Source organism: Malaya genurostris, chromosome 3 (genome assembly GCF_030247185.1).
Source record: "Malaya genurostris strain Urasoe2022 chromosome 3, Malgen_1.1, whole genome shotgun sequence".
NCBI classification, from domain to species: domain Eukaryota; kingdom Metazoa; phylum Arthropoda; class Insecta; order Diptera; family Culicidae; genus Malaya; species Malaya genurostris.
The window spans coordinates 30,734,135-30,761,390 of NC_080572.1; the positions used below are offsets into that span (position 1 = coordinate 30,734,135).

Here is a 27,256-nt window from a genome sequence, read left to right on the forward strand (position 1 = left end):
GGTACCAATTTGGTCAAGCTGTTGTTCCACCAGGAAGAAAACGCTTCAAAGGATTCAGAATAAAATTCTGAAAATGATTTTGAAGCGTCCTCCCTGGTTTAGTACAAATGAGTTACACAGACTCACAAATATAGAACCATTAGATGTAATGTCACATAATATTATAAGCAAATTCCGACAAAAATCGATGCAATCTTCAATTGAATCGATTCGATCTCTGTATTAGTTAGTAAGTTAGTATATAAGTTCCTTTTCCCCATTACACAATACAAGTAGGTTTAGAATTTTCCCTACACAAAAATCTCAGAATTGCGGAAGCAAATAATGTCCTCATGGTAATAACCAAATCATATATATAATAGGGCTGAAAAGTCACCACTTGTGGCTGAACACCCAATTTAAATCTTAATAATTTAATTTTAACTCATATTCCAATTAATAGTTATTTTAAAAAAAATAAAAAAAAAAAAAATATAAAAAAGTGGTATTAAACAAGACCCGGTCCGAGGCAATCAGTAAATATCCAGTAGAGTGCAAAAAACTTCCTTGAGGAAAAATCACTTTTTTCAGTCTCTCACTGCACTGTCCATTGAAACGTTTTTCTTTTTATCACTATATATATATATATATATATATATATATATATATATATATATATATATATATATATATATATATATATATATATATATATATATATATATATATATATATATATATATATATATATATATATATATATATATATATATATATATATATATATATATATATATATATATATATATATATATATATATATATTTATCACGGTACCACACGCACTGCTGCTTGTGGTCATACAAGCTCAAAGCTCACAGTCGGCCTTGAGAACGGATTAATTCATCACGAATCATCACTTGACCGCACTAATGCAGACACAGTTGAATATTGAATGACCTTGATAGCGGAATAAATCAACTCAATACACGATTGGAGAAACGTGAATCTACGTCCGATCGGTTCGATAGTTATGGCACGAATGAGAAAGACTTTTAAAAAAAGTGTTGACTTTTAGCAGTAATTAATAAAAAACAATATGACGGAATTTTTTAATAGAAGGCTACTGACGCTGCTCACATAACGAAATTAATTTTTGTCCACATTCCCGTTTATTGATCGACACGACCTTTTTCTGAGAATTTGTCAAATTATGTTGTATTCAATGCAATTTAATCTCTTCGATGGCCAACCATTCAAGTGATATTGAACGTATGGACCAGGCATGTTCAAACACTGAACTGCATCGCGTGCAGCCACCGCGTGTATTCAGAATCCCATTGCGTGCCAGTGTACAAATAGAAATACGAAATGCAATAACCGAAGCCACGGTGCTGGTGGCGGTGTTTCATTTTCGGCGCTGGTGTTTCATTTTCGGCGCTGGTGTTTCAAGTTTCGGCATACACCGAAACGACGTGTTTTCAGTTGAGTTTAACATCGGAGCCGAGTGTTTTGAATTTTGCGAAGGCACCGAAGAGCACCCATGCGTTGGTTCTATTGTCAATGAATTGAATTCAATCAAACGCGTATGGATGATAAAATAATAAAATCATTCAAACGCATTTTTCGTCATACCGTGGCGATATAGGCGATTATAGTACAAGCAACCGTATAAGGCAAAATCGGAAACACTGGACTTCAGTGTTTGCCGACGTCAGGGACACTCGACTTCAGTGCTGCCCGAAAATCCAAACACCGTTGCTTGGCAATTACTCGAACACCGATAGGAAAAAAAGCTGCGTTCGGTGTTTATTAGTCAACACGGGCACGGAGCGTAGCATTCAATACTCCTGGTGGTGTGCTCATGAGTGAAGGTGAGTACCGTGCAGAACTAATATCTCAAGATAAGTAGCATGTCGATTTTTCGAAAACAGTTCACGCACATCATCAATGTTCCTCACGAAATTTGCCCTGAAGCACATGACGACTTCGATTTATTTCGGAAAACCATCAAAGCTCGTGGCACGCGATGAAGATGGCACCCTGCATTTGAGATAAACCAAGGTGCAAGTGGTAATGAATGATGTCAAGAATTTTTTTTCGAGATAATTTCATTTTCCGTCGAATAAAATATTGCAATTCTCTAAAAATAGCATATTCTGAGCACACCATTCACAACACTCAACTGTACGATACCGGTGTCAGATTCGACGAATTAAGATAAGTAATGTCATGTCTGAAACCTTATCGAGCAACACTCTTACTCATATGTGAAAATGAAAAACCGACAAAACAAATTTTGGCCATTTTTTATTTGGTAGAAAATTTCATGGCATTTAACATATAGATAAGACTTCGGGCATATGGCCGCCACGACTATTTTTCACAAAAATCATTCTGGAGGTCTAATTTTCGACAACTTTTTCCAGCGTTTGGGAGCGTATTTTGGCAATGACACGTTGAAAATTGGTTGCCAAAGCATAAACTAATGACTTCACTTATCCTCTAAAAAATAATCGAGTGGCGTCAAATCACACAAAGGCCAATTCACCGGTCCATTTCTCGAAATAATGTTTTCGTTGAAATGTTCTTTCAATAAGTCGAGTGTCTCGGCCGCAGTATGACAAGTGGCACCTTCCTGTTGAAACCACATTTCGTCCACATCCATATCTTGAAGATTTACAATACAAGTTCATTGATCATGGTTTTGTATCGATTTCCATTCACGGTAACGCGTCGTTCTTCCTCATTTTTAAAAAAGAAGGAACCGATGATTCCACCAGCTCATAGACCGCACCAAACAGTACATTTATTGGGATGCATCGGTAATTCTTGAATGGCGTGTGGATGATCTTTGCTCCGAATACGGCTCTGTTTAACTCTTAATTCAACCTCACAAATATCACATTATGCTCATTTGTCAGTCGGAGACAAAGGCCTATTAAGGTATGCATTTTTTTTCTTCTGATCAGGATGCGAGCCCAGAATGAAATACTTCAAAAAATCACTCGAATGGTTGCTTGGAAGTTTACTGTTGGTCATCGTAGGTATATGCTTTGATTTACCTAAATTCTGTCAGGGACTCATTTACATATGAGTTGAAAGCAATATCTTTAATATTCACAAACATTGTTCTTACGTAAGGAATGACTTCTAATATGGTTTTTATTGTAACAATGCTTTAAAAGTGAATCAGAAATTGCAGTGACGAAAAAATAAATAAATTTTATCCTACTTTGAAATGGTGGATGTTTTGTCTGATGAATGCCGCAACTATTTAGGAAATACATATCAAATTTGCTAGTTTCTAAAATCTGACGATAGTTTGTCGGGAATGACCTCGTTGCAGTCAAACATCCCGTCCGTCTGCCTGTTACACCGTAGTCATAACCGTCGGTCGTCACCACAGCCAGTCGCGTCGCCGTGTTTATATTTGACAGTTCTGGCACCAAGTACATAAAAACAACCCCTTCGTTGCAGGTTTCTACCGGGTGCAATCGAACGGCAAACGGAGTCGAAGGTGTTTTATGTACTCGAGAATGGTACATGCTGCCGATGAGAACGCGAGTGGTAATGGACGAGAGACTCTCACTTGTCTCCTATGTGCATGTGGCAAAGCGGAGACGTCGACGGCGACGGCTGTTGTAAGGAAGAGACCAGCAATAATCGGAGGACGACAGTCACATGTTCACGGCGGTTCTCTTTGACATGCTGTTCTGCGAGAACGACCTGCGGCTTTCGCAACGGAAACGGTTGTAGAATTAATATTTATTGAGAGTTGTGTAATGTCAGAGATCTTGCTTGGAGTGTAGAGAATAAACGGCGAGAGCGAGAACTTATTCGTGATAACGCTGAGCTGGTCGTTTAACACAATAGCTCTCAATCGCAAAGCGGCGGCTGTAACTAAAGCATGATACACTTCTTAAGAGTTATGTGTTGTATGATTTCTGATTTTGCTGCTTGAAAAGAGGTCATTGCATTTCCAGTGATCGATTTATAAGCATGGGACGTTCTTGTTGTGATGTGTGTCTCTGTGCTTTGTTTGATAATGCTCGCCTTTGCAAGCATGAGCGTGAGGGGTCCAGAAGCCTGTCGTTAAGATAGATGAACGGACATAATTGAATGGACACCCAACCTCCACCAATTCTCGTTAGGTGGTAAAGGGAGCGCACTGTTTCTTTAAATGATATAAACAGAGGGTGGTGGTTTTACGATGTGAGCATTTAGTAAATGCAATATATAAGTGATTGAAACTCTGCAAGTCTGGTGTGCCAGGACGGCTGATTGGCCGTCATGGTAAGGAGTGTTTAATTGTTTTTTAATGTGTTTATAGGGATGATAGGATGGTAGGTCAATGCAAAGCGGCACTACACGATATTTTAGGAGTGGATACCGGGTGGATTTGCTTTGCAGAGTACTATCGATTTTTGCAATAAATATATTTTATTTAAATAGAATATATTTTATTCAAACGAAATAGAAAAATACTTAAATTTCACTTGTACTGATCTTATTTTCTGGTTCCGGACTAAAGAATCATTTGACAGTCTGTAGGCCACTTTAAAAATCTATTTATTTTCATTTTTCCTATTTCATGCTGGAATTATGAATACGTTTTATGGCTATTTCATTCATTACTATCATATGACCTTTATACTGTTACTCTTTGTGGCATTTCCACGCATTAGAATGAAGCGCGTGGCTTCAAAATTGTTTATCCAGTAGTTGTAACATAGCAACGCGTTACACACTGTAACCTGCAATAACTGGTATGGTGATTTTTTTTATGTTGTACGTGAAAGGTGACCGCTGATTGCGTTAATAGTGCGTTAAAGGAATCATATTAATTTGTATATGGTTTTGTGACCTGTGGTTTTGTGACCTATGAAAAGAGCCTATAACTATTCAATTATTGTCCATGGAAACAAAGCTTCCTGCAGCAAGGCAATCTGAAGTCTTATACTAAACTGCTTTGTTTCCACTATTAGGAATTGGTGACAACGCAGAAATCAAAGTTGTGTGCTTGCCTAGGTGCGCTGATCAGAAATCTATGCGAACGTTTGCAACGCACAACTAGGTAGACGAAAAAAGGATTTCAAGAACTTTGTCTTACATAAGTATGTGTAATTCGATGTACATATCGGAACTTCATACCACACCAAGGTACTCTTTTAAAAAGCAATCGTCCTTAGAACGAAAGTAAAATGGAGCCGTTTTGGCCGAAATGAGAAACCGAAATCTGACCCAGAATAGTTTTTTCAAACAAACAATTTTTAACAAACCTTAATTTGGTTTGCTATAAAAATGAGGATATGGACGAACCCGATATAAGTTTCACGATCGAAACTAACTCGAATTTTAATTCATAGGCAATCGAATTTAGTTCGATACGGGATTCGAATAAAAAAATTAAAAACAACCCAAATCTGAATTGTTTGAATTTCATATCTAAATGTCTAAATATCTAAATATCTAGAGCACGGCAGTAGTAGAAAGGTCATTCGTTCTTCTAAACTGTAGAATCATATTCTAGATTATAGACTTTAAGCAATATCGAGAAAAACTGACTGCAAAAATACTGACGAATACAATAATAATCGATTAATAATAATAATAATAATAATAAAAATAATAATTCTATTCGATTAGGATGTTTTTTCGTGTGATTCACATGCAGGGTAGTTTAACTAGCACAACGATTTCTCCAGATAAAATACAGCCACGGACTCGAGTCTGCTTTCTTTCCGTAGCTTTTTATTTCATATGTTGTTTTAGTTGATCTTTTTTTGAAATCTGTTTTTTTCGTTACTAATGTAAACACCTTAAACGAGTTCGAGGCGGCTCTACGTATTTAAATTAAAATAAATAGTGCTGAAATGATTATTTTCCATCACAATCTTTCCGTTTCGCTAATGGCTTCAAATAGTTCTAGTTGTAAAAGCAAAGCCTTGGTATTACATTCCTGTTGTGGAATTTGATCTTCTGTTTCAACAGACTTCGCAGCCGATTCAGAGTGCACAGAACCATTGCATGGCTGGTGCTATGATCCTACTGACACTACAAATCCTTCCAGGTCGGGAATCGAACAAACGACAACTGGTTTGTTAGACCAGTGCCCTATGCATTGAACCGTCAACCCGGGACATTCTAGCTATAACTTCTTCCTTTTTCAAAGGTCACTAATCAAATTATCGCCATACACTCGATGAGTGACTATTCGTAATCCACCTAATGGTGTAATAATACCTTTCTCTTGTCATTCACACTGTCTCATTAAAACTTTTTCTAAGAAAATTTTTTACACGAATTTGGGTTCATTACTGATACAAATTCATTGAGATAGATCTGGTAGATATCAAAAATGTGCTTCAGCGCTCACGTCAAATATTCGGCAACATTTCTCAAAGAAAATATATGGAAAATAATACATTTTAACTTGATCAATTGTTAAATCTGATAAAATTGTGCGGATAGCAAATAGTGCTATTTGCCGGTTGCGTAACTTATACGTTCTTATCAACAGAACCGGAAGAGTTAGCCATATGATCATCAAACTTGATCAATAGTACTAATGAGCCTAATCTTGTTGACATCGGTTGATCCATCGCCGAGAAAAGTGAGCGTTTAGCATAAAGTACGATTTGTCGTTTAGGCCTCTGCAGCCGTTTGATTTTTTTACTTGATCAATAGTGTGATAGTAGCCTATAAATGAGTCTAAGCTTCAAGAACTTTTATAATGTAAATATAAAGTGGAAGAGAGTTATACGACCAATAGAAGATTATATGTGTATAATATGTTAATTGCATTCATAATACTGAAATACTGTATATAATTCTTCTTTATCGATTTAATTATTGCATCCCAAATAACAATCAATCCTTTTGTATACACTGCGAATGCACGTAAGACAGAAATAATATCATTAAGTCGTATGTCGGCTTGTTAGCCGTACAGATTGTGGTAAGTTTAAGAGGTAAAGGGTTTTACCCCCTATTTTATGCTAGGTGCACATAACCAATTTCACTCGATTTTACGTTTCGTCTTAGACTCATCAGTGCGTAACAGTATATTTATTTTTAGTATATAGTCATTTTCTGGAGTTGATCCTTGGGTCACGGTAACATGCATTTATAGTCCGGTAGCCTATACACTCTTCTTTGTAAATAAATCTGTACATATTCTACTATCTGCGCAATGTAAGTGAATGTCGATAATACATTTTACTTCTGTTTTATCGACAACTATTAAATTTGTAAACAAAGCTAAATTTAGACTAGCTTTAAATTGAAGATTTTTTCTACTTTTTTCAACCCTAATGCATTGATTTAATGTAGAAATTCAATTTCTATGCACTGTTTTCGATAATGCTTGATTACAATAAAATATAGCATTAAATGCCAATATAAAGCATAACAAAAAGCTGTTGTAAGATAATGCTTCATTATGTTTAGAATGCAAATTTGATGCACGCTGCTTTAAAGCATGTTGAATTAATGTGCTTCTACATTAACGATGTTATACTAAAGTTGTAAATGTGCAATAATATAATGCATATGGTTACTTGCGTATCTATTCAACCGAAAACACGCCTCATCATTGAAGAGAGATTTGCGCTATGAGCAGTTTTAGTTGAACACTGATTTTGAAAATAAATTTCCAAGATTTAGAAGAGTTGTTCTGGGGTTAAACTATTTATGATCATTGAGAATGGTCTACAAAACAGTCTAAGTAGTCTCATATTTTTTTTACTCTCAAAAAAAAATTACGTAAATCAGTCAACCAAACCAGAAAAATAATTCATCAGACAAGAAACTAGAAAAGTCAAAGTATAGCATTGCGGGAGTGAAAATTTGCGAAAAATACTCCTCAGAGGCAGAACTAGAGCCTGTCTTGTAAAATTTGTCCCTAGAATCTCTTCGCGAACAAAACCCATTTTGTTTCCTATTATTCATCTCGTAAAGATGTTTGAAAAACATTATATCTGATTACCGCTTGTGCATAACTGAGAATTGATGACACCACTGAACTATAACTAAACTAATTTTCAACACAAATGGTACATCGCTTTGGGGCTTGTAGTATCGTCTTGTTGGAAAACAAACTTTATCAAGACCACTTATTAAGTATTTCTAGTAACACTATAGCTGTGTACCATCTCGCGAATTATTTTAACTTTTAGTTAAAATTTGACAGTCGAGTAGTTAGCAGTTTGTCGTTAACAAAAATAATCCTGCTCGGGAGTTGGTTATTTTTGACAGTTCGATAGTTATTTTCTAATATTGAAAACAAAATCTTGCAAAACAATTATAATTTTTAATCTTGAATAGAAATTACTTTATTATTTACTTAATTTATTTTTTACAGTAAAAGAAAATACTCCAATAAGAAGTTTCAATACATTGTCAAACTCAAAGTTCTTACGTTCTCTGTATTGCAATCAATAACATACACCACTTATTATCATTTTATTTTCAGTGCAAAATAAATCCAAATAACTTTCCATCCGTCAAACTTTGAATTGAGCCCTAGTTTTAGTTAAACTTGACTACTCCATAAAAATAATTCGAAAGTTTTTTTAAATTTTAACCAAAGGTTAGTTCATTTGATACCACTGATAGTGCAAACCAAAGCGCACTATGCTGGTTTGCACTATCGGTGGTATCAAATGAACTAACCTATCGATGGAGGGGAATCAGTCTAGACGTAGAATCATGTCTAGACCATGTCCTGATCGCTCCCACCGTAACAAGTCCAAGTTGACACTCACAACGATAGAACGTCAATCAACGTCAGAAACGCACTTATGCTATATTTGCAGCTAGCAGAAGTTGGCAAGTGTAGGCTGAATAATTGATGCTCTAATCTCGGCAAAAAAGAAGAAAAAACCGGGCGCAATGTCCATTCCACGATTCTACGGTTCGGGCTAGAGGCACAGAGACGCAATTGTATGAGTCGAATGTCAGAGTTGATTAACGTGTGACCATGTTCAAGGGCGCGACTAATTTGTCAAGTGGTGAACCTTCGAGTTTCGAAGCGATTTCTCCAATTTCTAACAAATGAGGAAGCTTTCTCTTCATAATTGGAAGTCAAAAGCATCAGTTTTTGATATTATTGACCAGCAAGGTGTTCAGAAATGTTGTTTTTCTCATTCAATCCGGATAAATTGGAAGCATCAATCGATCGAAACATTTTCCCGTCTAGGAAATATGAGGAACGTGCAATGGTTTCATTATTCTTGATTTGTTTAGCCATTAGTGAACGTTTGAGCATAAATCCGACAGTTCATGGATGGAGCGGAATATGAACAGAATAAAATATATGTATATTTATAGCAATGCTAATTGATGTATACGTTTGTCATTAGCTTAACTATTCAGTAGAGCGGGTAGCGGTAGCATATCGTAGACTAATTATGTAATTGACAAGTTTATCTAAGGGAGCTTTTCTTGTAGTCATTAGACGTTGGAGCTCCGGTTGTGACAACCTTACTTAAATAACATTTTATTTATAATTGCCATTTTACGCTTGACTGAATCAACGTACGAATCAAATGGAGTAGATATTAAATTCTCGGATTGTAGGTAAATATAGTAATTAAAAAGATTCTAACCTGACAAATGGTATACCCTTTGATGTTGAAACTCTTGTGTGATTGTAACCCCTTGGGATTGGGATGAATTTGTGTGTAAACTTAGCGCGTCGAGCAGATCGATGCCGGGGTCCAGAGCGCCACCTATAACAGAAAAAAAGAGAAAATATTAATATATAGTACATGTATTTGAGATGCGATGCGTAGTTCGAATTAGCATATTTCCCGCATGAATTTATTTTTATATCCAGACATAAAAAATAAAATCGGCTAATATTTGAAGCTCTAATGTGTTCTATAAATTTGTCATAGCCATCTGTATTTTATGCGACTCACGGTCGCTCGTAAAAGTAGCAGCTATTGAAAATCTTGATCAGTATTCGCCAAGACTGATCAGATTGATAATGTTTTTTTTTTCATCCGCCAACAAGAAACGTGACGAAAATTCGAAATTCAGTGCTCAGCAGCCATCAAGGAATGCGGTCAGGCGTGTTTTCATATGAATTGTTTTATTTAACGCGGCAGTTAAATAAAACGATTGTCAATTTGTCTGCTAATTACCACATAATTACAAAATGATATATATTGAAATTGGCGCGAGTTGCTTCCCACGGTTTTAAAGAGCCGCCCATTGTTAGAGTTCAATTGCTCATTGGAAAAAGCGCTCATGACGGCTCCTGTGAACCCTCGCAGTTTTAGCTGTTTCTATCTGTACAGTAACGAACAATAACCGTTTTAGTTTTTGGAAAACTACAAGAACTGAGAGCATACTAGGAGCTGTGGCGCCCAAAACTGAAAGTTTGCGGTTTAAAGGGATCGATAAACTAATTCGAGTTTTGTTGTCTGTAGAAGAAAATATGATTTGTTGTGTTACACGTGATTTCGATCTGCACATAGTGGACTGTTGTCCAACTAAAGCAGTCCAAGCACTGATGAGCCGAAGACGAAACGTGGAGAAATTGAATCCAACAGTTTCATCATTTGCTTTTGAATAAGAATTCCAACTGTTTGGATAATATATTGAAATCCATACATAACATCATTCAAAGGTCATGTTTGCTTTGACAACAAATCATCATTCGAGCGAAAAGTACCAAAGTTCCGTTTCTCACGGTTGATTAGTAGTTGTTTTCATTCGTCACAGTCTTCGATGTCACTGTTTATATTCCTAGCACGTGTTTCTGTCTGTCAGTTCAGTTCGCTTGCGCTGCTCGCATTGTTGATGTTCAGTATCCAAAATTTTCAAAGATCTTATAACTACTGCTATAATGCAAATATTTCTCAACATTTTTTCTCGAATATGAAAATAAACACAGGACTGCTACAAACAGATGGAGAATGGTGTCCTGCCCTGCTTTGATGTTGGGTAACATTGTATTCAACAGCTGAAATCGTTAAAATCTTGACTTACACGCGTCGTTTTGCGAACTGCTTGAGGCAGTTCGTTTTGTTCGCAACCATGTTTCGCGTGCATCCTCAACGACCACTAATCAAGATGCTAATGATTTTAAACGACCTGTGATAAATAAATCAAAATTTAATTATCCTTGGTCTAGAACGATCTCTTGTGCTGGTTGTCAACCAGTCACTGCCGAGTGAAAGGGTAAGTTGTGTTGGTCATCAACATGTGCACCGCTGCGACCCGAAGCTGGTATACATTGCCATACGAAAGAAAAAAATATCAGATTTGATGAAGCTGTTGGGGTGAGATGGGATGATTAAGATTAAACGTAGTGGAAAAGTGCGATGATGATTAATTGGCAAATGGAGAGTTTAAACTGTAAACGTGCGTGACACAAGGCCATGCTATTGGAATGTCACTGTTTGGTTCGAGTAGATTAATTTGTGGTAGTAACTGTTAGAGCGAGACGTTCTTGTGAGCCGATAGAAGGATCCTCTGAATAGTATATATATAAATATTTATGGGGTATAGCGTGATGAGTAAGTCGATACCTTTCATGTAGCCCACATGGGTTCGATTCCCAACTCCGAACATAGGGTCACCCCGTTTTTCTGGTCCGAAGAGGTGAATGACTATAAGGTCGTTACCTGACTTTACTTGACTTTACCTCTTCATGTATTCTATAACAGAAAAAAATAGTTTTTTTTTATAATACTAAGTAAATCAGTAGTTTTTTTTTTAATATAAGTGATAACTAACATCATTGTACGTAGAGTCATTCATGGTAATATGAAATATTAATGTGATTCAATGAGGATTGCAATATAAGATTTCTCAATCCCTATATTCGAAAATAGCCCCAAATAAAACCTGTATCAATGATTTATAGTTTAAAGAATTAAAATTATTTGTACCTTATAATGCAACAAGAAACTTTACTTATTTTGTCTTTAGAACAAAGCACAGCAGGATAGGTAGTGACAGAAAAATGATCAACACAAGCGAAGAACGAGTTCAACGATGCTCGGTCAGGTGTTGTGGATCCGATCTCAAAGTATTTGAAAAACAATTGATGAGAAACTCAGACTTACTTAACCTGATCTAGACTAGGCATGTTCTTCGTGTCGGTGAAGAAAATTGAAAATATATTCGATTCATTTTAGGCCTTCAAAGATGAGCATATTGTTTCTTACTGATGTCATAAATTTACAGACAAATGGGAAAAGCTGCTAAGGTAGGAATACATAAAAAAGCAAAAAACTAAAATATTCGTTTTAATCCACTATTGACAGGAAAACCGCTGAATAACTCAACATTACATAAAATAGAGTTATAAGCTTTGTCAATACCGCATGTCATCTGCAGGGCCGGATAAAGGCATAGGCCTAGGGAGTCAAAATAAAGGGGTGCCAAAATTCAGAAATTTGGAAAACGTTTTTTACTTTTTTTTGAAATTTTTTTAGTGTGAAAAGTGATATGTGCGATTTAGGCAAACGGATTTTCTAACGTGAAGGATGTAACGTTAAGGATTCAAACCATAAAGGATCTTTTTTATGATTTATGACCCTTAGCGGGACGATCGATTAGGCATAGATTGCTGACGATTCATAACAAAATTCTCCCACATCAAAAGTAAACCTTGACCCAGCCCTGTGTGATAATTTTGAAGCATACAGTTCATGGTTATGGTCAAAAATTGATCAACTTTAACTTGACGCTCGCACATCGTGAAAATTCGAACTACTCGCACCTTCTGCTCTGTCTGGAATTGGCATTTTGCCATTACGGAAATATATATCATATAGTGGTATGTCGCGAACAATGTTCAGATGGTGCTCACGGGCACGAACCCTCCCAACACGTCAGAGTATCGCCCAATAGAAAAAAAATAGATTATCGTCCAGAAGACGCGAAAGGCTGCTGTCAAAAAGTCGTAGTTTACGGCAAACTGACATTCTGCGGCAAATAAAGTGACGAAAATACAAAACTTGATGGAAGGGATTAAACGAAAGGGCTGGTTATTCGCAGTCGCTGAACTGGAATATTTTTGTTTCATTCTGTTTGAATCGAACTTGAAACATCTTAGAATCGTTAGAAAGATCAGTTTCTGAATCATAAAATTTTCTGAAGATTCAAAACTTATTCATTTCTATTGCACTTAGAAACTCTTTTGCTCACATCAAACTTTTGATTTCATGCTAGTACAAATACTTTTTGTTTTTGATACCTTTTTAAACTTGGATTGACTTTTGAAAGTATCGCTGTACATTTCAATAACATTCGAAAAATTTTACTGATAATCTTCGAAACAAAATCTATGTTGTGAATGACGCGAAATCTTACTGTGAATCGTCAGAAAGATCAGTTTCTGATTAAAAAATTTTTTTAAAGATTCAAATTATTGCACTTAGAAACTCTTTTGCTTACGTCAAACTTTTGATTTTATGCTTTTTTTGATACCTTTTTTCACTTGGGTTGACTTTTGAAAGTATCTTTGTACACTTCAATAACATTCGAACATTTACTGATAATCTTCGAAACAAAATCTATTTTGTTAATGACGCGAAATCTTACTTTATAAAAAGTTTCGTATTACCATCTATGTTATAGTACTGAAATGGTTCACCCTCAACTACCAGCAGACTTCTCTATGTTTCTGCAATGGAAAGTGTTTTTTATTACACCCTACACTACTACTCATTAGCATGATAGAAATTCTTGAGCAAATAAATCCTGAAGAAACGCGACTTTGATGCAGCCTTTTGGATTCGTATTTGTCATTGACCTGAACGTAACCGGTGCTCTATAGTTATATAGGGTGATGAATTCCGTACTAAGCGAAGCCGCAGAAGTAGTGAAATATTGAAGGAACATTTCCATCCAATATCATAAAAAAGTATTGCAAGCACCTACCCACAGGGTTTTGGTGTAGCATCCGTTGGAAATAATACAGCCATGTTCTTTTTCTCTGTGTCGTTATTTATGCTGTGCCTTATCATAGTGATATGAAAAAAAAACGCGTGGTGCTGGCTAGTAGCCCTCTTACTGATTTAATGTACGTAGTTCACGAAAAGTGAACGGCTGTTATGGCGGAAAATTGCGCTTCAACTCGTCTAGACTGTTCGCTCATTATATACTCTATTATTTCTTCAAGCTCAATCCTTCTTTGAGCTGGACAACACTTCTTCCTATCGGTTGACTTGCGCTTATGTTAAATAGTAGGAGGAAAGGGTTTTCAACACAACACCCTTTACCTCTGTTAAAATTACTACAAATCATTAATAGGAATATCTATTAAATATAAAAATGTTTATGCTTCTAGAGTAAATGTACCACTCCATCACTGGTGTAACGGCACGATGTTTGATCCCGCAGAAAAAGAGTTTCATCTGCATGGGAGAGGAAAGGTATGCTTCTGGAGACATTTTGCTTTATATATTTGGCTGTTTCGGAACATACAGGCCGGGGATCTGCTATATATATATATATATATATATATATATATATATATATATATATATATATATATATATATATATATATATATATATATATATATATATATATATATATATATATATATATATATATATATATATATATATATATATATATATATATATATATATATATATATATATATATATATATATATATATATGCTATATTTCGTGTGGTTCGAGTTTGAAAAAAATATAAACTTTATTTCACAAATAAAAAGGTTTACAAATACTTTTGTTTTCGATCCTGTTGTGCCAGCATTCCGTTACTGGTAGCCTGATCGGTTTGTTGGGTCATCGATTTATCCGTGGTGTACGTGCTACCTTCTGTCCGCGTGAGTTAGGGTACTGGATGGATTTTCCGTAACGTCTCCCTCTTTAAGCATCAAGCGTTCTCGGTTGATTTGTCAAAAGTGCAAATCTCGGTATCGAGATGACTCGTGTTTTTACCTTTTTTTACTTTCGATTTTATTTCCGGTTGTTGTGACTATAATCTCAGTTGCTGTATCACTTGGTTTAGTTGTTGTAGGTGATTACAGTAACCTATCGATTTGAAGTTTCGTTCGGTATGACTTCCTTCTACAAAAATAAATAGATAAACAAAGAAATGTTAGTGTTAGGAGGCAGAATCCTCCTAGTGTCGCTTCTTTCTATGTTTGGTGTAATGATAGCTGAATTTCGCTGACTTCTTCCAAGTTCTGTATCCTTGTCAAAACGTTATCTTCTGCTTTGGTTGTTTCTGACTTTGTATGAAAGATTTTGCTGTATATTGGTATGAGATAGTTGTCTTTGTGTATTAGTTCTGGCTTCCCGTAGAAAGTCAAATTGTGTATTTTCACTGCGCAGTTTTCAATTTCTATTAGTGTTGCTTCGGTCATTGCTTTGGGTTTACCACATGAGTCTGATACTTCGATTTTGCTATAGGTATCTATTAAGATGATGCCTTCGAAGATTTCTATGATTTTCGGGTGTTCTTTCGCTCGTGTAACTGAACATTTTGGGGTTTGATGAACAAGAAGATTAAGGATGCATTCGTCTTCAAGTGGAAGGGTATTACTGCAAATATCGCATTTTGTTGTTTGTATGCAGACTTGGTTTCTGTGTTTCGCTACCAGTTGGATGTGCGTATTGATGCGGGTCCCGTTAATATTGAAGGTGTGAAGTTCAAGCAAATCGTAGAATTTCTCCTCCATTATAGGGATTTTTATAAGTATGGCTACTTGATTTCTACTGATTCCTATACTAACTGTGCAAAAACGAAAAATTTCATCTGTGTAATTTATTTTGATATCTTGATCTCTAAGCTTTTTTAAAATAAAATCTTTTTCTTCTAATGAACGTATATTCCTGTTAATAAGGTTTAGTTTTGAGAATTCTCCTTGGTTTTCTATGTCACTTATCAATTGGATTCTGTTTTCCAAATAAGGTTTATAAATTCTAATTCTGCTTGAATGCCTAGTAATGAATTGAATTCTATGAATAGTTTTGCGGTAATCTTTTTAAAAATTGCTGTAATATTGTTTATTTTGTTCTGAAAAATTTCATTGATTTTGATCTGTTTCATTTGATTATTAGCGATTTTGTTTTCGTTTAATATACCTAGGTTCTGCTATACCATATTCAAGTCGTTATTATCTGTATTTCCTAAAATATATTTTATTGCTGTTCCTAGAGCATTGAATAAACCTTGTTTCTGTCTTCTTAGCATAAGACTGTAGAGTTTATCTTTGGCTATTTGTATTTTGGTTTCGTGTGTGTTCTCTTAATGGTCACTGATTTTTACTGCTTTCGCTATTTTCTCAATATAATTATTGTTGTGTTCTAGTGTTCTCAGATCTATTGTGTGTATTATCCTATTATATCCTATTTTGATTCTGACTGTATCGATTTTCGTTGCTAGTAGTCCATTATTCTGCATGTAGAAGGATATTTTAAGAGTTAACTCGTTTTATACGATTTTTGTGGATTTTTATGTCATTATTGTCTTGTTTAGCTTTTACAATTTTATACAGATTGTTATCTTTTGTTAGTCTTTGTGATATTTTAATATATTTTTCTTCGCCTGGGTTTAATGTTTTAGGTAGTTGTTTGTGTGCCTTGTTTTCCTCGTATTTTGTTCCTCGTTTATCGCGTTAGAATTGCTGGCAAAATGTATTACAATTCCTATATCACTTAAGAAACCGATAAAGTCGATTGACCTGAATGATGGTTCTTGGTCTTCCAAACTGACTTATGTGCTCAGTTATAGATTTTTTCATATCTATTATTATTTTTGAATGAAAGTGAATTGCATTCGCAAGTTTGGGAAAGGAGACTACTATAGTTAACCACTTTTGACCTTTCAGGAAATAGACGTCAATGTGGACTCTATCGAACGGTGTCTCACTGAAAGTGCTTTTTCTAATTAATGTCTGTTTGGCTTGGCTCTTGAATTAATTGGAATTTGTCTGTCTTAATTTTGAATTCGTTCATATTAATTTCCAACGGAATGTCGGAATGATTTTGTATTGCTACTATTGCTGTTCTGTTTGTGCTCCAGGTAAAAAAGAAAATTTTCATAAATCCATTTCGTTTTGTATTTGGAAGTCTCCGTCAAGTTGATTTTATTCTGAGGTGGAAAAGGTTTTTGCATTGTCAACTTCTTTCTTCCGATTTTCATATTATTTTTTTTCTATATGGATCCGTGCTTTGATGTCTCTTAGTGATTCGTAACCAATTAAGCCATCAAAGAACTCGTGAAATTTGAAAATGTAAAATTTGTCTATGAATGTCTTACTTACATTAGGCTTATTAGGTTATTTATAGCTCTGGTTGAGTCTTTATAGTCATCCATGACAGCTGCGGTACTCTTTATCGCTGTGTCTATGGATTTGACTTTGTTGTAGAACTCACCCAAAGTCTTTTACCTTGCCTTACATAAAAGAGCGATTGTATGTGAGATGTAAGATCTAATATGGACCAGTAGGTCTGAGCCATCAGAGAGAGATGTAAGATCTCTTCTGTCGCCGTGGGAGTTTAATAAAGCCTCCTTCATTGATTGTCAATCTATAGGGTTTCCGGCCGCTATTAATACTTCTTTGGCTTCTCCCGTTATTTTATTTTTCACGGCTCTAATGATTTGGTTATAATACGGTGTCCCCGTGTAACTTCCGAATAACTCTAATGTGTTCTTGGTGTCTTCAAGCCATGCTTGCGTTTCTTTTTTATTGCCTCTGTTCGGTAGTTTTAAACGGATCATCTGCCCGCATAGTACTAATTTTTTGCATTAGCACAATTTGGTTTTTATCTCTGTTATTATCGAAGATTTTAGCACGATTCATAAAATATTTTCTTTAGCTGAAATCAAAAGAATTTTTTTTCTCAATATAAGGTCGAAGTTCATACTAAGTTTTAGAATTTTGTAGTATTAGCACTCATGTTCACTTTAGTTAATAAGTAAAAAAAGGATTATTACTTACAGAAGACTACTGAAAAATGGTTTTGTTTGTCGATCCTGTTGTGTCAGCATTCCTCATTCGGTTGGTTACTGGTAGCCTGATCGGTTTGTTGGTCTCATTAATAACCATTTCTTCACAAGTATCAAAAAGATAAATAGCGAGAATGAAGGTACACACACCTGATAACGCATTTGATTCGAAAACTGTATACCCATCTTAACAACACAGTATAAAGTGTCTGTCCTTCCGTTAAGTAGGTAAATTGTCAGCCCCATTATGATTTCAATAGCTAACAATAATAAAAATGAGCAAATATGTTTTATTGAATCGAAACTTTTAGAAAAACGGCTTGTGTGCTTCCATTATATGACCGACATCTTTTCATTAACAGTCAATATAAATTATGCATTCCCGTTCGACATACCCATCGGTACATTTGCTCACATGAGGAACCTGTCATGTCTGTTGACCAACGATAGAGATTTACGACCTAAGGAAACTGTCTTCGGCGGTCTGTCGGGCGGTCGTGTCTATCAACTTGGTTGACAAAAGCGTGTAAACGCCGACGGTGGGTGGCGCTTGTCGGCTAACTCACAAAATTTCTGATCGTTTATTATTGCGGTGAAACGTGAAACCAATTTTCGATGATCGGCTGCTAACAAATGATAAGTACGACATCTAACTGATTCCTGATTTCAACGACTTATATGTTGATTGGAAATCGAAATGGTGACTGTGTGTTTGAGTGAAATACTTTGCTGACAAATCAATGGTTTTATTAAGTCTACTGGGCAGTCATTCGAAACGGGTTGCATGTGAACAAATGTTTCATGGACTGATAGTGATTTGTTATGCATATGTAGATGTTGAGCTGTGTATTGAAATTTGATAGAGTCGTAAAATTCAATTTTTATAGTTTTTATCTGTAGGATTCCATTTTCGGTGTGTATCAAGTTTTACTATTTTCTTTACTCTTATTATGATTGGAAGGTTAAAAAAACTAACAAAGGTAAACCTATAGTTATGATTATTAATATTCATATAAGAATTTAACGATTAGTTCGCCAAACGTTCGATGAGTTAATTTCAATTTAATAATGTGACACACAGTCTGGAAATTCTGTGTTGTAGATCCTCTTAAGTAGCACTGGGGCATAGATTTTCGTGAATTTCGTGAATATGTGAATATGAATATGTCTACTACTCAAGAAGCGAACAGTCAATTGAGAGTGCTAGACTATATAGTCCGGGTTGGCGGTTCAATGCATAGGGAGCTGGCCTTACAAACCAGTTGTTATATGTTCGGGCACCGACCTGGAAGGATTCTTAGGGTCAGTAGGATCATAGTAATAGCCATGCAATGATTCTGTACGTTATGACCCGGCTACGAAGTCTGTTGAAACAGAAAGGTCAAATTAAAAAAAATTAATGCCAAAAGTTTGCTTGGTTGCTAGACTAATACTAAATATTCTCGTACTCGTATTGACACTGGAACTGAAAATGATATGCCGAATTCATAATTATCTTGAGTAATCCAAATCAATTAGTAATCATAAATTCCAATTAGAGCAAATGAAAAAATTACCAGCATAACAAAGCTGATTGGATTATTTAATTTTATTTTGCTCTATTGTTGTCACATAAACAAAGATAATTTTTTCATTGGCTCTAATTGGAATTTATGATTGCAAAAAAGAATTACCCGGAACGTTAATGGATTACTCAAGATAATTATGAATTCGGCATATCATTTGCAGTTCCAGTGATGTTCTGGGAATAATAGTGGTTGCGAATTAATATTAGTTTGGAATACCAATTTGAAAGTTAAATAAGATGTAATGAAAAAAAAAGCGAACTATTCTTAATGCATAGAATAATTGAACAATAAGTTTTACAATCACCTTATATCTCAGAAGCTTGAATCTTGAGTTTCAATAAAATATAGCTGGCCAAGTATTCTTTGGCGAGACGCGCTATAGAATTCGTTGAAAGCAAACGGTCTCTCATAAATTTCACCCTCAATAGTACCACGTTTGGCTAAACTATAGGCTCTTTTATTGCCTGGAATGGAGCAATGAGCCGGGACCCAAACTAATGTGATTTGATAATTATTATTCAATATGTCGTTCAGACACTGTTTTATTTTGCCCAAGAAAAACGGTTCATTTTTACCAGCAGCGTTTGAGCGAATGGCTTCAATTGCACTCAGATTATCTGTGAAGAGAAAATAATGGTTTGGGAATAATGTGACGATTACACTCAAACTATAATGAACTGCTGCTAACTCTGCTATATAAACAAATGCAAGTTCTTGAAGCCTAAATGAAGCCGAAACATTATTGTTGAATATACCAAACCCAGTAGCCTCTTCAATTCGTGATCCATCCGTGTAGAATATTTTCTCAGAGTCAATATGCCTGAACTTACTTGTAAATATTTTCAGGATTTCCATCGAGCGTAGGTGTTCCGGGATTCCACGCACTTCGCGCTGCATGGATGTGTCGAAAAATAGAGTTGAGTCAGGGACATTTAGTGACATATGGTTAAAATATACTGTCAGGAATCTTGTTTAAGATTGAAGCTAAACTAGCCTTTCGAAGTAATTAAGAACCAAGGGATTCAATACCCCACATCTTATTAGCAGTCGCGATGAAAGCTCCCAAAAACGATCTTTCAATGGAAGAACTCCCGCCAGAACTTCAAGACTCATTATATGTGTCGAATGCAATTCGCAAACAACGATACTGAATTCGCTCAAGTTTAATAATATACGAGTTTGCAGCGGAACGAAAGCAAACGCATCCATATTCCATCACTGAAAGTATCGTTGTCTGATACTATTTTATTAGATCTTCCGGATGAGCACCCCACAAAGATTCTGTTGTTGTTCGAAGAAAATTTACTCTTTGTTGGGATTTTGTTATCAGATACCTAATGTGTCCTCCAGACGTGCATTTGGAATCAAACCACACCGCGAGGTATTTGAAAGTCAAAACCTGTTGGATCATTCTTCCCATCATATGAAGCTGAAGCTGCGCGGGCTCATGCTTTCTTGAAAAGACGACCAGCTCTGTTTTCTCCGCAGAGAATTCGATACCCAGATGAACAGCCCAATCGGACAAGTTATCTAAGGTATCTTGCAATGGTTTTTGCAGATCAATAGATTTGGGTACAGTAACTGAAACCACGCCATCATCTGCCAGTTGTCTCAGTGCGCATGGGGTTACTAGACAGCTGTCACTGTCATTCACGTAACAGTTATAGAGGAGCGGACTGATGCATGAGCTTTGCGGGAGACCCATATACATGGCTTTCTCTGACAAAAGGTTGTGCAAATAATAATTTATAATCGCTGGAAGTCCATGTTGATGTAGCTTGTCTGAAAGAGCATCAATGAAAACTGAATCAAGTGCTCCTTTTATGTCTAAAAATACAGATGCCATTTGTTGTTTTTGAGCGAAGGCAATTTGGATGTCAGACGAAAGCAATGCAAGGCAATCATTCGTCCCTTTATTTCTTCGGAAGCCAAACTGAGTATCTGACAACAAACCGTTCGTCTCGACCCAAGTGTCGAGACGTCGAAGAATAATTTTTTCGAACAATTTTCTGATGCAGGACAACATTGCAATGGGTCTATATGACTTGTGATTGGAAGCTGGTTTCCCCGGCTTTTGAATGGCGCTAACTTTCTCTTGCATCCAGTCAGGTGGAACAATATTTTGCTCAAAAAACTAGTTGAACAATTCCAACAAACGTCTTTTTGCAAGGTCGGGCAGATTATTCACCAAGTTGAATTTAATTCTGTCCAACCCAGAAGCGTTATTGTTACAAGACATGAGTGCTATGGAAAATTCCATCATTGAAAAGGGGCTATCAATAGAACCATTATTTGGAGAAGACTCCCTAATAATGCTATGCGTAGGAACAGAATCTTGACGAACTTTCCTCGCAAAATCAAATATCCATCGGATCCTCACTCTCATTTCCTACGTTACGATTTCCCATTCGTCTGGCCGTATTCCAAAGAGTGCTCATTGAGGCTTCTCTTGACAAACCTTCGACAAAATGTATCCAATAGCTACATTTCTTGGCCCGAAGTATGCTCTTGTACTTGGTTTCTTAAGTCAAGATTTTTTCAAAGTTCCGAGGAGTTCATCCTTCTCGTTTTAAAAACGTCTTGAAAGCATTTTGTTTCGCGTGTTTAACATCTGAGCACTCTTTGTCTCACCAAGGGTTTGGAGGCCTTCTGTTAGACGATGGATCAAGAAATCGTTTGGTTTGGGCTTGTTCTACGGCCTATAGAATCGAACAAACGAGGAAGTCATATTCTTCATTCAGCATTTTGTTTTGCGTGTTTAGCATCTGAGCATTCTTTGTCTCACCAAGGGTTTGGAGGCCTTCTGTTAGACGATGGATCAAGAAATCGTTTGGTTTGGGTTTGTTATGCGGCCTATAGAATCGAACAAACGAGGAAGTCATATTCTTCAAGTGGGGGGAGCTCTTCCATTGAGTTCAATGTACTTGAGATACTACTTTGGTATTTAATCCAGTCAACATTTTTTGTCAAATCATATGGGATATTAACTGAATTAGCAATGCCTTTGTTGCTGCTAATTGAGATGATGATTGGTAAATGATCACTACCGTGTAAATCAGGAAATACTTTCCAGGTACACAAAGTTTACAATCTAGTCGAATTGAAATCCAGCAAAGAGATAAATCTAATGCACATGGACGTGCAGGAGGTCTTGAGATCCGTGTCATGCTACCCATATTTAATACCGTCATGCTAAAATTGCCGCAAATATTATATATTAAAGATGATCTGCTATCATTGTAAACGGAATCCCACATCATTCCGTGCGAATTGGAATCTCCCAGAATCAGTCGTGGAGCAGGGAGGGCTTCGACCATTTCATTAATCTGCCGTTGACCAACTTGAGCTCTTGGATGAATGTGTAGCGAAGCAATGCAAATGTCCTTTCCTTTAATGTTTATTTGACAAGCAAAAACTTCTATACTATAAGTCGAAGGAATGTTTAATCTATAAAAGGAATAACATTTCTTAATTCCTAAAAGCACTCCGCCATACGGCGTGTCTCTATCGAGACGTATTATGTTAAAGTCATTAAAATTTAAGGCTTCGTTTGATGTAAGCCATGTTTCGCACAAAGCAAATACATCACATTTTAAATGAATGAACTTTAAATGAATCAAGTTTAGGCATGATGCTCTGACAATTCCACTGCAGGACAGTGATTGAATCATTTGCGGCGGATGATAAATTATCCATCAAATGATACAAAACCTGAGAGAACTGACCCTTGAGCTGATAACTGTTTCAAAAAGGTTCTAGCTATTGGAAGGAATGCCGTTATTATGGTTCAGAAATATTGAATGCTGCGAAAATCCATTGGTTTGTGAATTTGACAAACCAGGTGGCACAGGTTTTGCTTTTAAATTTGGCTTGTATTGAATGGCGAACATGGTAACTTGTGCGTCTTTAGTGCTGAGTCAAATTGTGATAAATTTTGTGTGAAATAGGTGGCTTTTTGCGAAAATTTTTTCGACTAAGCAAGTGACTAATTGTGCTTTAAACAGATAAGTAGAAAGTGTTTTGTAAATACTTCTATTTTGTGCTGTAAATTGTGTCAGTAATCGCCGTGCGGCGGTCGCTCAAACAAAGCGGCGTCGTACCGTGGTATATTGAATGCATTGTCTATTGTTTTTGCATGGTTCACTTTGCTTTAATTTCTCCCCCAGCTGTGTGTCGGGCCGGTTTGGTTTGTGCATGAATGATGGGTGAATGTGTGAAGTGTAAGGAAAAAATAACCATATCAGATATTAGAATAACATGTTCAGTTTGTGAGAATGGCTATCACCAGCGCTGTACTGGGCTTACGAGAGCCATGGCCGGTTGGGTTTCAGATACACCGGCGCTTTTGTTTAAATGTGCTGATTGTTTGGAAGGTGCCGCGGTGTCTAATATGATGCCAAAGGATGATGTTCTTTCGCTCATTAGTAATATGAAGAAGGAGATGGAGAAATTCAAATCCATCACTGATTCGTTTGCTGCTGTGCGGGAGAGTATCGAGGCACATATTAATATCGCGATAGAGAGTGGAATCGAGAGACTGATCAGATCTTCCAATGATGCTCTGGAGAGCAAAATGGCCTGTTTAGAAAACAGTGTGGCCAAAAAGTTGGAAGATTTGAAAAGTTTCGTGATTAAGAATAATCAGCGCAATGATAATGAATTGGTCGTAATGAAGAGAAAGAAAATTGTTGCAGATAGAAAGACTCATTCGGAGTCAGATGGAAATCCCAGACGCAAAAGAAAAATTATGTCTAATACTGATGATGAACCACATGATAAAAATGTTGATAATGATAGTAATGACGAAGTTTTTGATAAAAATAATAAAAAATCATACGCGGATGTTCTTTCTGGTAAATTAGCTAGAAATAGAACGAAAAGTAACAGAAAACGTGAGACTCGCTCGGTTATTATGATTAAACCTATTGAGTCTTCGCAAACAAGTGATGACACGAGACAATTTCTGAAGGGTAGGTTGGATCCAAGAACACATAAAATTAGTAATTTCAAAAATGGTAAAGATGGCTCGATTATTGTTGAGTGTGCAGCAGGAGAGGATATTCAGTCAGTGAAAGAAAACATTGAAAGCAATTTAGGTACTGAATACAATGCTGTTATACCCAAGCCCGGGAAACCTAAACTGAAAATAGTTGGGATGAGTGATCGATATTCCTCTGATGTATTTATTGACCTATTGAAAAGTCAAAATCAGGAAATTTCGATTGAAGATGTAAAAGTTGTTGCTGACTTTGAGAATCCACGCTTCAAATATAACAAATTCAGTGTTATAATTGAGGTTGATAAAAATACTTATTCTAGTTTGATGGCCGCCGGTAAGGTTTGCGTCGGCTGGGATAGGTGTTCGGTTTTCGAGTCGTTCAACGTATTGCGCTGTTTCAAGTGTGGTGAGTTTGGTCACAAGAGCACCGAATGTTTAAACAGTGAAAATTGTTCCAAATGTAATTCCGCACATAGAACATCTGAGTGTTCTTCAACTGAATTCAAATGCGTTAATTGTCTGAAAATGAACAAAGAAAGGAAATTGAATTTAGACATTCACCATCCAGCATTTAGTAAGCAGTGTCCTGTATATCTGAGGTTGCTTGAAACGAAAAAGAACAACATTATGTCAATGGAATAGCAACTAATCGATGGGAGGCATTCAGATATTTTGTATTTGAACATAGCCGGTTTGTCTTCTAATTATGTCGCAATGCGTCATCTTATAGAGGATAGACATCCTTCATTAGTTTTGCTCTCAGAGACACATATTGTTGATTCTGACGCTTTCGATCAGTTCAGTGTTCCGGGTTACACTGTTGCTTTTTGTTTGTCCCATTCCAGGCACACGGGTGGAGTTGCAATTTACGCCAGAGAATCAATTAAATTCAGCATTCAATCAAACGAAGCAGTTGGAAATAATTGGTTCTTGGGTATATCAGTTGAAAGAGGCATGCAGATGGGAAATTATAGAGTCGTTTACCACTCTCCAAGTTCAAGCGACCGCCAGTTTCTGGAAATTCTAGAAAACTGGTGGGAGAATTTCGTCGATTTTGGTAAACTAAATATTATTACTGGAGATTTTAATATTGATTGGCTCAGTGATCAAGGTTCGAATCAATTGAAACAGTTAGCAGAATTCTTCAATTTGAGGCAAACTGTGAATGAATTTACAAGAATTTCGAGATACAGTAAAACATTGATAGATCACGTGTATTCCAATTTCGACGGTGTTTATTCAAATGCGGAATCCGATTGCAAGATTTCAGATCATGAAACAATTGCAATTTCCGTAACGAGTAGCTCTAGAAATGAGGAAGATACGGTGAAAATCAAGAGTTGGAAAAACTATTCAAAGCAAACCATATCTCGACTTGTATCAAGAAGCTTGGGTTGTACACAGTTGACTGGAAATTTGGATCACAGGGCATCTATTCTTACTGACATACTGAAAAAGTGTACTAATGAATTAGTAATTGAAAAGTATGTTAGTTTGAACAGCTCGAGTAGTTGGTACTCAATAGACCTCTTACGGTTAAAACGGGAGAGGGATAAACAGTACAAGAGATTCTGTAGAACTAACAATGATAGTCACTGGAGTAGATATACACAAGCACGAAATATTTATTCACGGGCACTGAAGAAGACTAGATATGAATACATACAGAGGAGAATCGATCAAAATCAACAAAACAGTAGAGAGTTATGGAAAATTCTCAAACAGCTTATCAAGCCTACACATAGTGCATCGAAAAGTATAACTTTTGACGGTATAGAAGAACACACAGAACAAATTATATCTGAAAAGTTCAACAGTTATTTCATAAATAGTGTTCAGCAGATCAATCAAAGTATTGAATTGGTAGGTGAACCTGTTGAAATAACACAGCCGATGAATAACTATTGTAGACTTGATGAATTTCAACCAATCGCTTTTGAACAACTGAAAAATATTTGTTTTAATTTGGGAAAATCGACGGGTATTGACAATGTAAACTCAAAAGTGATACAGGATTGCTTTCATGTTATCGGACACGATCTACTGGATCTGGTAAATGAATCGTTGTACACGGGGCACGTGCCAAAAGTGTGGAAAGAATCTCTGGTTGTTCCTATCCCCAAGGTTACTGGAACGGATAAAGCCGAGGAGTACCGTCCCATTAACATGCTGCACACGCTGGAAAAAATTTTGGAACTTGTTGTTAAAGATCAGCTGATTAACTATTTGAACTCTAACAGTTTGCTAATACCGGAACAATCGGGATATCGTAAGGGTCACTCTTGTGAAACCGCTTTGAACCTAGTATTGGCAAAATGGAAGGAGAAAATCGAAGCCAAAGAGAGTATTTTTGCTGTGTTCTTGGATCTGAAGAGAGCCTTTGAAACAATTTCAAGACCTTTATTGTTGCAGACATTGCGGCGTTTTGGCATCGGGGGAATGGCACATGAATGGTTTGAAAACTATTTATGTGGTAGATCTCAAAAGACTGTTTTTAACGATGTAATGTCTAGTTCCCTCGGCAATTCACTTGGTGTGCCTCAGGGAAGTGTGTTAGGTCCTATTCTATTTATCATGTATATTAATGATATGAAGCGAGTCTTACGTTTCTGTGATATAAATTTGTTTGCTGATGATACTGTTCTGTTCATTACGGCTAGAGATTTCAATGAAGCTGTTGCACATTTAAACGAGGATCTAAGTTCGCTGGTTCGATGGTTAAAATTTAAGCAACTGAAACTAAACGTCGCGA

General features: G+C 36.2%; 1 protein-coding gene across 4 annotated transcripts in view; it reads right to left on the minus strand.

Annotated features, from left to right (window-relative positions):
- The window catches only part of LOC131436657 (protein kinase C-binding protein NELL2-like), a 234,774-nt gene that overhangs the window by 63,611 nt on the left and 143,907 nt on the right, over positions 1 to 27,256 (minus strand). For all 4 annotated transcript variants that reach the window (XM_058605504.1, XM_058605503.1, XM_058605506.1 and 1 more), the window contains one exon: positions 9,591 to 9,713. In XM_058605504.1, the coding sequence (XP_058461487.1) occupies positions 9,591 to 9,713 (123 nt within the window). The remainder of the gene's footprint in view (positions 1 to 9,590; positions 9,714 to 27,256) is intronic.